The 18,252-nt window shown below is 40.4% G+C and overlaps 1 protein-coding gene across 2 annotated transcripts in view; it reads left to right on the forward strand.

Moving 5' to 3' along the window:
- Positions 1-18,252, forward strand: part of LOC134309946 (matrix metalloproteinase-16-like) — a 106,023-nt gene that overhangs the window by 42,743 nt on the left and 45,028 nt on the right. For both annotated transcript variants that reach the window (XM_062991415.1, XM_062991416.1), the window contains one exon: positions 7,879-8,183. In XM_062991415.1, coding sequence (XP_062847485.1) covers positions 7,879-8,183 — 305 coding nt within the window. The remainder of the gene's footprint in view (positions 1-7,878; positions 8,184-18,252) is intronic.

Genomic DNA, 18,252 nt, shown 5'->3' on the forward strand with positions numbered 1-18,252 from the left:
GAGAGATCCGGCTTAGTCCCGCCCATATCTGAACAACAGGCCAATCGTTGTTCATGTGGCCGCTCAGCCTTAGCCAGCAGATAGAGCTGAGATTCGATATGATGTATTCGAGATCCAGTTTTGGTTCCAGCGTGTGTTTTTACCGCTGCGCCACCTGAGCACATAAAACATAACTTTAACTTCTTTTGCCTCTCAATATTTTCTGGACTCTTTCGTTTTCTGTTGCTCTTGCTTGCAGAACTCGATTCGCTCTCTATTACTCATCAAATTTTTCCATAACCAGTGTGAAGTCTTTTAAAGATTAGACATAGTAACATCCCATTTCTTTTTTCTGATTGAACTTGCTCTTATTTCTAAGTTCATTTCCAAATTAATTAATCTACCTGTCGGCTCGATCCTGTCCCCACTTCACCTCCTATGAAATGCCCCTCAGTGATCTCTGACCCCATCATTGTAGTAACTCATCTCTCACTTCAGGTTATGTCCCTACGGCTCTTAAAACTTCTGCTATCAGTCACGCTTGGGGTGCATTCACATGAGAAGCAAAACCGCTTTTGTGCTGGCTGTTTCGTTGCTTCCTGTGGAGTGTGGCCGTGCTGCTTAGCTTGACTTTTGCCATGTTGCTTTCGTGATTTTTCTTAATTCAACTGATTAAACTTTGTCCCTGTTTGCCTCTGAAATTGTCAAAGCTCCTCCAATGAGACAAACTGGTTGATATGAAGTGGTGAAAGTGACTCAGGCTGTACGAGCAATACAACGTGACTTATTGTACTAAAACAACGAGTGAGGAATTTCATTAGTGGAGAAAACTTATGAGCAGTAATAATTAAAGAGAAGTTTAGTGCTCCTGTGTCGTTCTTATAGTTCATTAAACCATGTTAAGCTTTTTTAACGATAAGTCTCGGAAAAGCTGATTTTCACAATTTCTCAGAACCTCGAGCTATAACACAAGTTTAAAAGTGAAACAGTGAGGAAAAAATCCAGATAAACACAGATACATGTGGAGCTTTCAGACTGGATTTGATGGTTATTCCACACAAATGCAGATTTGTCTCATATTTGCACCTTGATGACGTTTTACCGGTGATTTGTGCCGAGGCTTGCGGTTTTGCCGCTTCTCATGTTAATGCGCCCTTAATCACTAACATCCATTTTCTAATCTGTTCTCTTGAGCCAAGCTGTAAGAAAGGGTTGTAGCTTCTCAAGTACGATGCATAGCACTGAGACCACTCTCCCACTGGTTCTAAATGATCTTCTCCTTTCTACCGATCTCAGTGCTGTCAATATTCTACTACTTTTAGATTTAAGTGCTCCATTTATCATCATTAATCATGACACACTTACCTCCCATATCTCCCGCCTTTCAGCTATTGGCATGACTAGCACTGTCCTCGCCTGGTCCCACATCTCTAATAGATTTCACTCTGTAGCTCTTGATGAGCATCATTCTGCTATTAGTGCTGCAACCCAAGGTGTTCCCCAGGGATCCGTCCTTGGCCCTCTATTCTATTTTCTCATTAGATATGTTACCCCTCGGTCAGATTAGCCACCGTCATGGACTATACTCTCACTGTTACACTGATGATATTTAGATCTACGTGAGCATCAAGTCTAACTCTAACCTCACACCCTGCACTTATCTTGTATTTAAGACCTCAAACAGTGAATTAGGAGTAACTTTCTGAAGCTAGTCACTGATAGAACTGTTTTACTCATTGGCTGTAGTCTGTGATTGCAAATTTACCTGAGTTCACACAGATGGTGCGAAAACGTTAATTGTAGTCGGTAAATTAGGTGTACTTTGTAATCCTGGTTAACCTCTTATTAGGGCTTTGGTCCAAACAAAATAGGTTTCTTTTACCTTTCTGTAATATTTCTTGTCTTCGTCCCATGCTCTCCATGAAAGACACTAATATTTTACTCATATTATACATGTATGTATTATATTCATAATAATAGATAACAAATATTATAATAATCTGTCTAAGGGTACAGTGGTAGCCTAGTGGGCGGAGCTTTGGGCTATCAATCAGAAGATTGACTGTTCAAATCCAGGCTCTGCTATGCAGCTACTGTTGGACCCTTGAGCAAGGCCCTTAATCCTGTCTGTGTCTGTACATCGGCTGACCCTGTGCTCTGACCCCAAACTAGTCCTTCAAACTAGTTAAGATACATGGAAAAAATAATTTTGTTGTACTGTACACGTGTATACACCGATCAGGCATAACATTATGACCACCTTCCTAATATTGCGTTGGGCCCCCTTTTGCTGCCCCATACACAACAGACTGTGATTCACTGTAAGTGCACCATTTTTCTTCTACTGGATTTACAAAACTCTGCTGCTAGAATAATGTCGCTCTAACCCCACTGGTCAGTTACACTGGTTACCTGCTGTGCTTCGTATTTAGTTTTAACTTTACGTTTTACATTTTCGGCATTTTAGCAGACGCCTTTATCCAAAGCGACTTACAGTACAGTTACAGTATACAGTCTGAGCGATAGAGGGTTAAGGGCCTTGCTCAAGGGCCCAACAGCAGCAACCTGGCAGTGGTGGGGCTTGAACCAGCGACCTTCTGTTTCTAGTCCAGTACCCTAACCACTAGGCTACGACTTTTCCCTTAACTTCTTCTGGTAAAATAGAAACCTCTACTTGGTTAGGAGCTGCTTGTTTAGCCAAACTCATTCACCATCATTGTTCAGCCTGAACACTCAGGTCCTCTGATACAGGGTGTTCATCTATCCCAAAACTGGGCAGATTGGTCACTGTTGGAGGCAGATCTTTGAGCGTCACACATTATTGCAATGCCTTTGTGAGTGTCACCATCCATCTTTAAAGCTCAGCTTAAAATGTACCTCTTTTTGCAGTACTCTCAGTCTCCTAATTATATACAATAATAAAATTTTATTTGAAAAGCGCCTTTCACGACACCCAAGGGCAGTGTAAAACAAAAATAAAGTAAATCAAAGTAAAAATAAGAATAAACATTTACACACTAGGGGTGGGCGATATAATATCGTTCACGATAACACCGGTATAGTTGTAAATTCGATATGGTTTTTGCCATATCGCGATATTGTTAGCAAACGCGCGTCACTTGCTCTCAAGCGCGTAACAGTGAAATAATGGACCGAGAGTCGTACCGGAGTTAGCACCGAGGACGAACTAGTCCCTAAAAGCCGAGTTACATCACTAATGTGGAAGTTTTTCAGATACAGAAGGTCTGACAAAACGTGCAAAAATACTGTAACGACAAAAGGTGGCAACACATCAACTTTATTTCAGCACCTAAAGCAAAAGCACCCGCGTGAGTATGAGGAGTGTCAGTCACTGTGTGAGTCCGAGAATGATGTGAGGCCAAAAACTGTCAGTGAATGAACATAGAATACACAGGTTACTATCAGAGAACGTTTAAAACACAAAAGCGCTAAGCGTAACGCTTTCCTTCGCTTATGAGCATGGAAACTGAATCACTGAGTCAATGAGTCAGAAACGACTCTCTTCAGAAGAATTATTCATTGGAATCGAATCAGAAAACTGTGCTCTTATCTGTGGTAAAGGTTCATTCGTTTTGCTCACTCTGTGGGCAAAACAACTCTGATTTAAGAGATTCAGATGTATAAACCAATCAGAGCTTCCGAATTCAGATTCTGGGTGGAATTTTTAAGCTCTCTTTTCATTGGTTGCTGTATAATTGACAGATATTCATTTTGCAATGATAGCAAAGCATTATCAAATATTAATCGGGATTTTTTTTTATGCTCATTTATTTGAAGTAAAACGGACAGTATAAATGTGATTGTCAAGTCAAGTCAAGTCAACTTTATTTATATAGCGCTTTTTACAATATACATTGTCTCAAAGCAACTTTACAAAATCCAGGACCAACAGATACAAAAACCCCTGTTGAGCAAGCCGAGGGCGACTGTGGCAAGGAAAAACTCCCTGAAAATTACAGGAAGAAACCTTGAGAGGAACCAGACTCAGCAGGGCCTATCCTTCTTGGGTGGCCTGGAGGATACTTTAAATAAATACACGATTTACACAAATCATACAAACACAGAATTAAATGATCTAAAAGTCATAACTGGTAATAAATAGATAAATAAACAATTAAATAATAATAGAGTTGTTATCCGCTCTAGTCTTCAATAAAGTCTGTAGTGATTTCTTGTCGTTGCAATTACTCCAGATCCGTCACATCTGACAGGAGCAGCATCGTTGTCCCGGCAGTCTCGACTTTAATCCTTAACCTCGGCGGGTAAACAGGTTTCCATCAGAATGCCCTCGGGGTAAAACAACAGAGAATGTAGTTAATAATGTACAATGCTAGTTGACAAACAGTTTTACAGAGAGTTTTAGACTCCGGCAGCCCTAATTATTACAGCATAACTAAAAGGGAGAGCGAGCAGGTAACAAGGTCATGAAGGCTTTCAACAAGACTGTTGATTGTGAGATTCTGCTGGTTTGTATAATATAAATGTTGTCAATATGAATACGAACACAGCCTGTAATAATAAAATAACACTGTAATTAGTCAGAATTTATCAGAACTACAATGTTTTGTGTTTTTAAGAGAACTTATAAACATTATAAGGTAAAATACGGGCAGTGCAGAGCCGTAGATAGAGAGAGTTGCGACACTCCTTGATCTCGCCGCTACGCGGTCACGTGGTTCATGTAACCCTCAATAGTTCCAAACAAACCCGGAGCTGTCATGTTCTCATATGGGACAGGCAGCAGTGAGTGAAATATTAAACATTAAATAATAAACATTTGTACAATTTCTGGGTATTTTCAACTGCGTTTACATTTACTGCATCTGCTTTAATGTCAATTTGGTATATAAAGTGGAAGATTGATGTTTATAATGACTTGTTAATAGGTCGTTCTTGTTAACACACAGTACATTATATTAGCATACATTACATAATGCGATATCATTAAGTAGTAGAGACAATATACAGTATAGACATTAAAGTTTTTTTATGTTTCGTTTTTTACATAAACTAATCTCCCTTCACTTTCCTGAGGATTCATAATAATAATCATTTTGGCTAAACACTAAGTCATGTGCTGGATTCATAAGGTTTACCTGCACTGAATGAACAGATTGATAAACACATTACCGTATCAAAAACATTATATTGCAGGTACATGAAAAAGCATTCATTCATCTCTTATTTCATGAGTGATTAATAATTGATTCCTACATGTAATACATTAATGAATTCATTATGAATATGCACTAGTTCATTTTGTCTAATGTAAGTGGTGGACAAGGTACACAAACCATGTAGTTGAGTTAAAGTAGAGATATCCAAGGTAAAATATTACTCCAGTAAAAGTAGTAGTAAAAGTAAAAATACTCTTTACCTCCACTAAAGTACTAAACTAAATTTACCTTCAAATGTACTTAAGTATGAAAGTAAAAGAAGCATGATTTATTATGGCTCTAATGTTTTATGATCATTTCTGTAACAAGACTCTTGATTAATCAACTCATTTTAGGTGAAAAGACTCTAGTGTCATTAATTAAGCTTAACTGACTAAGCTAAATTGGGTTATACCTATTAATTAAGATAAACATGTAACATTTAGTGCTGAGCAAATGCTAAACAATAACAGTATTAAGTATATTAATGACATTAAATTCATAATTTTTTTAAAACAAAGCAACATACAGCTAAAAATGTTTGATAAGTAGTGGAAATGAATGGGGCTCTATGGGTTGTTTGGAACTATACAGAGCTCCACAACCCGGAAGCTGCGCAGAAAAAATGTCCCGCCCCCTTTCCAACGGTTCCCTATGGGAGTGTCGCCACTCTGTTCTCTCTACCGCTCTGGGGCAGTGGTCTGCCATTGTACTTAAAGTTTACATTATATCGTATCCTGTCGTATATAGCCACTTCTCAAAAGCATATCGAGATATGAGTTTTTTTAGCCATATTACCCAGCCCTACTGGAAGTGATGCTTAATTTAATGTACATTTAGTAACATTTGTACCTTAGATTTCCTGACTGTCTGCAAAACAAAAGTGTTTTTAAAATAAACTTTAAAAAAGTGTTCTTATATATCGCGAGTGAATATCGATATCGCAAAAATATCCCAAAATATCGTGATATTATTTAAAGGCCATATCGCCCACCCCTATTACACACATGGAAACACTATGCATGTGGCACAGTTTTGGAAAAAGGATGGGTTTTGAGAGTGGTCTTGATTTAGCAGGCTGGCCAGGTTGATAGCACTGTTGAGCTTTGAACTGGTGTGCCTGAAGCCACTTAGACGCCCCTACTGTGGACCTTCTTTGAATCCTCCAGGCGAACCCGCTTTCCAGAAGCTCTGAGCGTAATCTGCCAGTCAGATCTACAGGGAACGGACTGAAGCCGTGTTACTGAGAAACAGGCTGATTAATAAGCTGGTGGTAGTTCAGAGAAGGCGAGATCAGTTATACATATTCAGGAGCGCTGCTGAGGAGGCACTTTTTGTTCTCCGAGCAGCGACGCTCACCGCTGAGACTGTTAGTACGAGGGTGGTGTAGGTAGATGGTATCTGGGAGAAATTGCTGGCTGGATCTGTACAGAGTCTGAGCTGCAGCCAGAGTCCCGGAGGAAACAGTGATTATAATAATGTCATGGGATGTAGCTTGGCAGCAGAATGATGTGGGATGGTGTTCGCTTGGGTAGATACATACACAAGACTGTTGGCGAGGCCTGTTTGTTTCCTATTTTTGGTGGGTACAGATAAGGTGGCAAATGTTCTTTTTTAAATGCACCCCACTGTTAAAATGCACATGAAATGCATCCTTACAGGCTCATTCTCAGCACTGCAGTGACACTGACATGGTGATGATGTGTTAGTGTGTGTTGTGCTGGTATGAGTGGATCAGACACAGCAGCGCTGCTGGGGTTTTTAAACACCTCACTGTCACTGCTGGACTGAAAATAGTCCACCAACCAAAAATATATCCAGCCAACAGCACCCCATGGGCAGCATCCTGTGACCACTGATGAAGGTCTAGAAGATGACCGACTCAAACAGCAGCAATAGATGAGCGATCATCTCTGACTTTACGTCTACAAGGTGGACCAACTAGGTAGGAGTGTCTAATAGAGTGGACAGTGAGTGGACACGGTATTTAAAAACTCCAGCAGCGCTGCTGTGTCTGATCCACTCATACCAGCACAACACACACTAACACACCACCACCATGTCAGTGTCAATGCAGTGCTGAGAATCATCCACCACCTAAATAATACCTGCTCTGTGGTAGACATGGGAGAGATGGACTACAGTCAGTAATTGCAGAACTACAAAGTGTTTCTATATATGTATATATACACAGTTTTATTACTGTGTTTTATAGGTATAGACAGTTTTTTTTTGAGTGCTTTGAGTGTAACTAAGCCACTCACTAATATAAGTGACAGATTAAGCAGGACTCAGTAAAAAGTGCAGAGGATTTAGAAACTGCCCACATCAGGAGTTCTGACGGAGCAGTGAGCTGTTGATAATCCTTAATTAGAAATTAAATTCCAGCTGTAGGAAGTTCTGCAGTTCACTCAATCTTTGTACCGCCTGTCATCCCCCGATGCAGGAGCCGAAAAAAATCATTCATTATTTCAAAGACTTTTTTATTTTCATGTCCTGTATCTAATGTGTACTGTGTCATAAATAAATAAAAGAAATAAGAATTTTCCTCAGGTTAAACAGCTCTACCATGTATTTAAATGTTTCACTTATTAAAGTAGCCGCTCGGATGGCACAACGCTGTCGGCCGTCCAGGCGTCTACACAGTCGTGTTTGGCTTTGTCTAAGGGGGGACCCTTGTATTTAATTGTTGTCTAATTCTTTTGCCCTCTCCTCTGTCCAGTATAAAGAACGTCACACCCAAGGTTGGTCCAGAAGAGACTCACGATGCCATTCGACGAGCGTTCGAGGTGTGGCAGAACGTGACGCCGCTGCGCTTCGAGGCGGTTCCCTACAGCGAGCTGGAGAGGAATAAGAAAGACGTGGATATTACAATCATATTTGCCTCTGGATTCCATGGAGACAGTTCACCTTTTGATGGGGAGGGGGGGTTTCTGGCACACGCCTACTTTCCTGGACCGGGCATCGGAGGGGACACACATTTTGACTCGGATGAGCCCTGGACCCTGGGAAACCCAAACCATGATGGTAAGTGTGAGACCTTTTCTGCTTTGTGCTTTACATTCTACCTTTGAGGTAATAAACTGTTCATTGCACATATAGATGTGATGTTCAGGTCTTCAATACTGAGATGTGCATCAACAAAAGGTTCATCGTTGTGTGGTTCTCTAAAAGCTCCAGCTTTTCTAAGACTTTCCACTAGATTTTAGAACATGAGCACCAAAGCTCAGCTCCTCTAACGTTCTTGTGGCTTTAATGTTGGGTAATGAAGTCGTGCTTTGCAGACTAAAGTGAGTTTGACAAGGGCCAAGTTGTGATGGCTAAACGACTGGGTCAGAGCATCTCCAAAACTGAAGCTCTTGTGGGGTGTTCCCGGTCTTCAGTGGTCAGTATCTATCAACATTGTTCCAAGGAAGGAACAGTGGTAAACCGGAGACAGGGTCATGGGCGGCCAAGGCTCATTGATGCACGTGGGGAGCGAAGGCTGACCCGTGTGGGTGGCTGAAGAAGTTAATGCTGGTTCTGATAGAAAGGTGTCAGAATACACAGAGCAGCACAGTTGCAGGGCTGTTTTGGTAGCAAAAGGGGGACCAACACAATATTAGGAAGGTGGTCATAATGTTATGGCCGATTGGTGTACAAGTACATAACAATACAATACACACAGTGCAGATAAATTACAGTACAATAAATACAAAAAACTACAATAAGGGGTAAATCAGGGATAAAATCGTGTAGTGTGAAGGATTAGTTTTAATGATTTGCTTGACTTCACTTCCACCTTCACACTGCAGCCTTCAGTCCTTGCTTTCCAAACCAGTCCAGCCAACGATCCACCTGTACTTTTTTTCTTTTTTTTTTAGTTTTTGCATTTTTACAGTCAAATACAGGACCCCCCCTCCCACCACCATTTAAAATAAGGATGCATATCCATTTTTCCAAGTGGCAAAATCATGAAATCTTGATTGTACCTTTTGAATCCAATTTTGGATTTGTAGGATAGGGTTTTTTAAACCCTGGGTCACAAGCCAAAAAGGGGGTCATAGAGAAAAATAATAGTAATTAAATAAACAAATATTAACAGGCACATAACACCCCCTTGTGGAGGCTTTATGTTACATCCTGTAAAGCACAGTGGAACCAGATTGCCAACATTTTTATTAATTAGGTATATTTTGTTTTCATTTTTTCATATTTCATTTTGATGCCTTGTTTGTGTTTTCTGTGTCGTGGTAAAAGTCATGGACAAAATGTGGGTTTCTTGAAAAAAAAGCTTGAAAAGCCCTGATTTAGTACCGAGTTTTGTTATCAAAGCCTCAGTAATGTTACACAGATTGTTACTACTAGAGATGGGCCCGATCCAATCCTTTATCGGTATCGGGTTCGATATCGATGTCATATACAGATCGGATATCTGGCGGACGGCCCAATCTACTTACCGATCCAAATTCAAGTCCACATCTTGTGCTGGACCATAAACCCGCTGTAACTTAACATAATGTAACGTGAGGCACGTCACCAAACCAAGTTCCATTACACATCTTACCATGAACCCGTGACAACTTCAGTCAGTAATGGGAAAAAATAACATTAGCTGCTTATTTTACTAAAATGTCCTTTGTGTGGAAATATTTTAGTCTGGAAACGCAGAAAAGCAAAACAGCTACTTGCAATGTGTGCAAAGCTAGCGTGTCAAGGGCTGGAAGTAAGGTTTCATCGTGTTAATTTAATGGAGCTCCTGCAGAAACTTAATAGAGAAAACAAATGCAAAAGATATTTTTTTTTTTTGCTCTTTTAATATGATGTTGTGTGTGGTTTCAGCCTCATAATGTAACCCTTAACACAATAACAATCATAATAATATTAAAGCATCGGTATCAGTATCGGAATTGGATCGGAACTGAAAAACTGTGGATCGACCCATCACTAGTTAGTACTGCTAATGACAGGATTTACTTTCATTATAGGTCAGAAAAGTCTGATGGTTATCTTTATGGCTTGTTGGAAGCACTTTGTTCTAAACCATTAGCGATAATCAGCAAAAAGTCGTGTCAAAATTTCGGTGGCTCGTTCCCTCTCTCACTCGCTGTGTTCCAAATTAATGGAGTTCTGCGTTAGCCTGAATTATACATCCGAGAGGAACGAGAAACGAGCGTGATGTTGAGTAGGAGTAGATACATGCATATTTCATCTGAGACCATGATCGAGCACATCTAACAGCCGACGTATGTGTGTGTGTGTGTGCTGAGGGAGGTTTCTCTATGTGGTGTATGAATATCTCTCGAGGGTGTGTGAGAGGGAGCAGAAGAGCGAAATTTGGAAGTCTGACTCATCATGGCTTTTAGCTATAAGGATCCAGATACAGTAGACCCTTGAGTTACGAATGGTTTACCATACGAACATTTTGGGTTACGAACTATCTTTTTCAGCTTAACATACAAACAAATTTCGGATTACGAACCAAAATTCGCAAAACACGTGACGTCATGAGCAAGTTGACTCCGACCGTCTCTCTCTCTCTCTCTCTCTATATATATACAGTGGTGTTCAAAAAAATAGCAGTCCAACACCATTAACTTGATAAATCAAAGTTTTTAGTAGAAGTGCTATTTCTACATAGCAAAACATTTACTTGAAAGTGTAGAAGAGTAATGAAAACAAAACAAACCCAACAATTAGGACATGCATGCCGCTCATTCTGAGTAATCGAAGCATTGATTGAAAGGGGGTTGTTCAAAATAATAGCAGTGAGGAGTTCAATTGGTGAAGTCATTCATTCTGCAGAAGAACGGGTGTCAATTTTGGCCCTTATTTAAGGTAGGAGGGGGGCAAATGTTGCACAGGTTGGTCATAGCACATTTCCTTCTGAAATACTGGGTAAAATGGGTTGTTCCTGACATTGTTCTGATGAACAGAGTACTTTGATTAAAAAGTTAATTTTAGAGGGAAAAACATACAGAGAAGTGCAGCAGATTATAGGCTGCTCAGCTAAAATGATCTCAAATGCCTTAAAGTGACAACCAAAACCTGAAAGATGCAGAAGGAAGCGTGGAACTACTGTTTGAATTGATCGAAGAATAGCCAGAATGGCAAAGGTTCAGCCAGTGATCACCTCCAGAAAGATCAAGGAACATCTGAAGTTAGCAGTGAGTACAGAAGATGATTAAGTGAAGCCAATTTACCAGCAAGAACTCCTGCAAAGTTCCGTTGTTAAGATAAAGACGTGTCCTGAATGGGTTCAAATTTCCCAGAGAACACATTGACTGGTCCAAAGAGAAATGGCTCAACATTTTGTGGACTGGTGAAAGCAAAATTGTTCTTTTTGGGTCTAGTGGCCGTAGACAGTATGTCAGACGACCCTCGAGCACTGAATTCAAGCCACAGTACACTGTGATGACAGTAAAGCATGGTGGTACAAAATGATGATATGGGATGTTTTTCATACCATGGTGTTACACCTATTTATCACATACGAGGGATCATGGATCAGTTTAAATATATCAGAATACTTGAGCAGATCATGTTGCCCTATGTTGAAGAAGAAATGTCCTTAAAATGGGTGTTTCAACATGACAATGACCCAAAACATCTTGGTTACAGACAAACAAGATTGAGGTAATAGAGTGACCAGCCCAATCCCCTGACTTCAATCCCAGAGAGAACTTGTGGGCTGAAATCTGAAGCGCGTTTTTTTGAGGCAAAACCCAAAATTGCAGAAGAACTGTGTAATGTCGTCTAATCATCCTGGACTGGAATACCTGTTCAGAGGTGCCAGAAGTTGGTCGACTCCATGCAACACAGATCTCGGAAACAATTGTTATGCCACTAAATATTAGTTCAGTAATTTAAAGTAAAGTGAAACCTCAAACATTTTCAGTTTATAGATACATTTTTTGAGTTTTTAAAGAAAAATGCTGCACTGCTATTTTTTTGAAAAGCCTAATATTCATTTTTCTTAACTTTCTGTAAAGGATGAACACAAACTGGCTAAATGTTGTTAATGTTTTGATTTAGAATTGAAAGTGGAGTATTTTCAGTGAGTTTGCATTTATGGAAATAAAAGTTATTAAAATGATTTTGTGGTTTATTCACTTTTTTAAAATCACTGTTATTTTTTTGAACACTACTGTATATATATATATATATATATATATATATATATATATACAGTGAGTGAACATTTGGACAGCGGACGGTGTTTTTCCGTTGTTTTCTTTATATTTTGTAAAATTCAATATTAAAAGAAGCTGCAGAGAAAGCCTAGTGATGAGAAAATGAACAAATCTATTACATTTGTTGTTGTATAATTACTCCTGCCAGTAGCTGTCACTGTGTATCAGGCAGAGGGGACAGTGAGTGACAGAGAAGAAGGAACTCGGGTCAGTAAAGTATTCTTTCTTTTGTGCAATTACTCCTACAAAATACAACACCTATTGAAATAAAGAAGGAAATAATAGAGAAATATGGGAGTTATTGTTGTTTCTGGTAGATACATTTTATAAGAAAAGAAGGAAATGTATTATGGTGTATGGTACAGCACACGTACTGTACTGAAATGTGATGTGTGTTTTATGTACATTACTACTGTGTATTATTTATTATTGTTTATTACAGTAATGTCTATTCTATAATTTAAGATTAGAGGAAAATATACTTGTATTTATAACAAAAAAGAGCATTTAAGACATTAGAAAGGTTAGATAAGGGGGGTTTTGGGAGGTCTGGCACAGATGAATTCTGTTTACATTATTTCTTATGGGAAAAATAGGTTTAACTAACGAACATTTTGACTTCAGAACAGCCCTTTGGAACCAATTAAATTCGTAAGTCAAGGGTCTACTGTACAAGAATTATGGATGCAATGATTTGGTTTTAATTATTAACATTTTAATTCTGTTTATTTGGAGGCCGTATTTTTAAAGTCATTCATACTATCAGGCGTTTATCTGTTTACATGGTACAAGACCTCTGTACATTTGACAAAGACTGATCAACATTTAAAATCCTTTTACTGATGGACACAACAACGTGGTCATTTTACTTATTTAAAATATGGGTTACCATGGCAACCATTCGTGTTTCCACTCAACAGCAGCAGGCGATGATAACACTTGTAACACAAGCTAAACTGTTTTTCACTGAGGACAGAATTGTAATAAACAACTTGTATCTGATTAAAGGTTATAAACCGTATAAGATTAGTTGCTGAATTTCCAGAGGAAAACTGGAAAAGAGGAAAAGTTACAGCATACAATCTGTGAAACTGGCAGCTACGAAAGACGAAAATGTAAAGCGGACGACCGAACAGCGCACGCACATGACTCATAAGTTCAAGTCTTTAATATCAAACACAGTCATGGACCATTTTGTATCTCCAATTCACCTCACATGCACGTCTTTGTACTGTGGGAGGAAACCGGAGCTCCCAGAGGAAATCCACACAGACACGGGGAGAACATGCAAACTCCTCATAGAAAGGACCTGGACCGCTTCACCTGGGAATCGAACCCAGGACCTTCTTGCTGTGAGGAGACAGTGCTACCCACCGAGCCACCGTGATGCCCCTGTACTTGTGACAGCATAGCGCAAGTTCAGGAACTGGTGCTCAGTCTAGAGGACAAACCTCAGACCCATCGGTCAACACGTCAAATTTTAGGGAAACTGGACTCAGCCAGTCGTCAGTCTGAATTCTCCATCGTGATCTGGTGCTGCAACAGTGAAAGAATTTAGAAAGTTTAGAAAGTACAGAGGACTTTGACTCACATACCCCTTTTCCATCGACACGGATCCGGCTCCGTTCCGGTTCACGAACTTGATTTTGAACCGGTTCCGTGTGTTTCCACCGAAAAAAAAGGGTCCAGACAGCGAACTAGCGTTCTAATCTGGCACCACAGAATACTGGGTTTTTCGGAGCGAACCGTGAAGTCTTCACAGTCACAGTGTCGAGGTTTGGGTGCTTTCACATGAGAAGCTGCTAAACCGCGTTTTTTTCTACTCTGTATCAAACCAAATCCCCCATGCTATCACACGCCCCCTCTGACATGCGTGCAGCCACCGATTGCTTCTTTTCCTCCCACCAGAGTGCAGTACGGCATATGGAGAGCCACGTTCTGCCATCCGTGATCAGCCGCTTTCTCTACAGGTGCCTCAAAAGGTCAGCGTCAAGGAGTCATGTTTCAACCATTGTCCCTCCTCTACAGACACACAGCCAATTGTGTGTCCATGTAGGTGCCCAACCGGCTGATAGCGGAGCTGAGGTTCAAACTCGAGAGCTGGACATCTCAGCACTGGTAGGCTAGCGTGTTCGACCACTGCGCAACTGTTTTTTGCTTTTTATTTATCATTACATCCTTCTGCTGACCGTTGAGACAGGGGTCAGACTGAAATTAAATCTGACCTGAAAAAACCTGACCTGAAAAGGCTAGTTGACTGAAATAGAAAAGAAAGCAAGACACGGCGTCTACTCCAGTGATAGAAAACATTCGGTCATGTCTGTCTGTTCCAAATATAGCTGTAATCGCCGCCACTTTAGTCGGGTCCAGGACCACAAATGGCCAATATAAAGCCAAGACCAAGACTAAATTGGAGTGGGGTCAATACAGTGTTGTATTATAATGTCTGCTTTCAAAATATCACACACTGAAGCCACAATAATAAAGATGATAATGATTAAAGCACTGACAGCACTGACAGCCCTGACCTTAAGTACCTGTGTGTAAAAGCTGGTCACTTGAACACACACACATGCACGCGTAGGTCTGTTAGGTACCTAACCAAGAGGTGTGACCAGGGGTGACTACTTTAAACAGGACACTTCTGACCTGGTTCTAGCACAGCCGTTGTTTATACTGTGAGGAAGAGGAGTGGCTGGAGTGGCTGTTGGCTAGCGAGATCTTTTCCTGACGCTCACATCCCACAAACATTATTCATCCGTCTCTTTTATTTACACTGTTCTTTTTTCAAGTATCAGTACATTGAACTGTGTGTGTGTGTGTGTTCAGTTAGGCCCAGGGCTACCGCAGTGTTCCCATTTCATCCCAAAGTTAAATGACTGGTTCAGAAACGTGACTTCAAGGAATTAAAACCCAAGCAATGGGTGCCTAATGCATTTATGCACTTTCTCGAACTTTATTCATCGAGGCTAACACAGTACGTTATGGAAGTATTCAGACTTCTTGTATTTCTGCACAATTTACATTAAAACCACCTCCTTGTTTCTACACTCACTGTCCATTTTATCAGCTCCACTTACCATATAGAAGCACTTTGTAGTTCTACAATTACTGACTGTAGTCCATCTGTTGCTCTGCATGCTTTGTTAGCCCCCTTTCATGCTGTTCTTCAATGGTCAGGACCCCCACAGGACCACCACAGAGCAGGTATTATTTAGGTGGTGGATCGTTCTCAGCACTGCAGTGACACTGACATGGTGGTGATGTGTTAGTGTGTGTTGTGCTGGTATAAGTGGATCAGACACAGCAGCGCTGATGAAGTTTTTAAACACCTCACTGTCATTGCTGGACTGAGAATAGTCCACCATCCAAAAATATCCAGCCAACAGCGCCCCGTGGGCAGCGTCCTGTGACCACTGCTGAAGGTTTAGAAGATGACCGACTCAAACAGCAGCAACAGATGAGTGATCGTCTCTGACTTTACATCTACAAGGTGGACCAACTAGGTAGGAGTGTCTAATAGAGTGGACAGTGAGTGGACACAGGGCTTAACATTGGCAGTTCGGTGGTGGTGGGGCTTAAACTGGCAACCTTCTGATTACTAGTCCAGTACCTTAACCACTGAGGCGCCACTGCAATCTGGGTGGTAAGCGAACCCAGTGTCTGTTGGCGGCAGAACTCTTTAAATCAGGCCTTTATGATGGCGTGGCCACTTTTGAGTGAAAAGCATATGACAGTTTGCTTGGATATGTCTAAACTAGGGATGTCCCGATCACGTTTTTTTGTTCCCGATCATTAATTTCGATCCCGAGCCGATACCGAGTCTCAAACCGATACTTGTATTTTCTAGATATTGTCTAGATAAGAACTAGATAATACTGTTCACACAGTGCACACTTCAAGTACATTACAGTTATTCAAATTAATCCAGTGTATATGTTTAACAACTGAATAGCTCTGCAGTGCTGTAGGAAAAAAATTGCCTGCATCCAAGCTGTTGCTTAATGTTCTTTTATTTTTACAAAATAAAAGTAAACAAACTTAGTGCAGCATTGTAGTAGTAAATTTGAAAGACTCAAAATAAAGTGAAGGTTCTTTTTGAGGAAAATCAGCATCTCTGCCGTGTTAGTGGACAGCCGGTTCCTCTTCTCATCATATAATAATAAACTCGCTGTATTCGGCTGAGTGTTTATTTTTTAGGTGCCGTATGAAATTGGTAGTAATTGTAGATCGTTTGGTTAAATGATATCTGGTTTGTTTCTTATGAGCCACCGTACTTGTATGCGTGTTGTAACTGTAACAGACTTTACTGTGGTTGTATTGTGACAATGGTTTGATGGACGTTTCTACGCGAAGTGAGTGTGTTTTGACCCTTTGGGGCTTCCATAGTGCATGGAATAGCGTGCTTGACTCTAGCTGTCCGCTATTCGGTACCGTAACAGAAGAAGTTAATAAAGTGTTCTGCTCCCGACAATTTGTGAATATACCGTGTATTTATTTCTTTATTAAGCAAGTGCATCACTACGTTGTTTTGTAAACCGGAGTGATCCTTGACTCACACACCATATAAACAGTAAAATTATACAGTAATGAACGCAGCTCTGCTACTACCGCCTCGTGAAACGCTCGCATTGCAGACATTACACTTCACTGTTGGACTTGTTTCACTTTCCAATTTAAAGTATTTCCACACAGCGGACATGCTGACGTAAAACGAAGGATCTGTTTAGGATCGGCCTTAATACCGATACCGATCAGTTAAAAAATGCCTTGATCGGCCCCGATTCCGATCTTTGAAATCGGATCGGGACATCCCTAGTCTAAACGGAGTGTTAAGTTCTTTGGCAACTTGAATTCTTTGGGTAGAACAGCTAGCACAATGTCTGGTGACAAACAGCATTGCACATAATCCCTTCAGTGAGACACGATGGTGGCAGCACCATGTTAGCTTGCAGAGACCTGTCCAAGTACACTTGTAGCTGCAATTTTAGCCAAAATGTTTTAAACACAGTATTCCCAGAAGGGTCTGAATACTTTTTAAAATCCATTGTGTATTCTTGAAAGGGCTGCAGTCAATCAGCCAAGTGAGTGTGCACATTAATCACACACTCACTTGGCAGTTTAGAGTAGATTAACACTCTAATACAGATTCACACACACATACACACACACACACACACCTGTGACTATTATAGCATCCATTCCACTTGGACTGCTTTTTATTTAAGGCTTATTTAAAGTGTGTCTGTGGGGATTTGTATCTGTTCCATCTCTGCAGTCTGTAATATTGAACTTTTGTTTGTCAGTAGTTGTAGTACAGCTAGTAGAAGAGAGAAATAATGCACTTCAGATTATTAGAAATGCAACACAACAGATCTAGGATTTATTTTATTATAATTTTGTTAATATCTCTGCAGTAGGAATACAGAGCTGCTTTCTTATCTGGTGTGGTGGTGCCACACTTTCAGACATATAAGGGCAAGAATTTCATGCACTTCAATGTTGTTTTGCTCAGTGGCACCAGAGCTTTTACAAAAGTCTGTGTGGATTCCAGGCAGGAAACAGGACATTTCAGCATCATGTTTTTTTTTTCATTCACAAAAGAATGCATAAAGCATGAACAAAATAAACAAAATGATTTAACTAATGTTAAAAATAAGCTACAATAAGTAAAGCCTAGACTGTGGTTGGTTATGCCAAGTTCACACTACATGACTTTCCAAGTCATCAGGTCGCTGTACAGTTCACACTACACAACTGGATCTCTTGTAATGGCTTGTGTGGCTTTCACACTACACGACTGGTCGGCGATAGGGGGTTTCACACTACACCATCTATCACCAACTGGAATCGCAGGCGAGCTTCTCTGGTCTCCCAAGCTACGTTTTGTCATGAAAACAAACATGAGAAGTGATGAGGGGCTT

This window comes from Trichomycterus rosablanca, chromosome 3 (assembly GCF_030014385.1).
Source record: "Trichomycterus rosablanca isolate fTriRos1 chromosome 3, fTriRos1.hap1, whole genome shotgun sequence".
Lineage (NCBI taxonomy): Eukaryota > Metazoa > Chordata > Actinopteri > Siluriformes > Trichomycteridae > Trichomycterus > Trichomycterus rosablanca.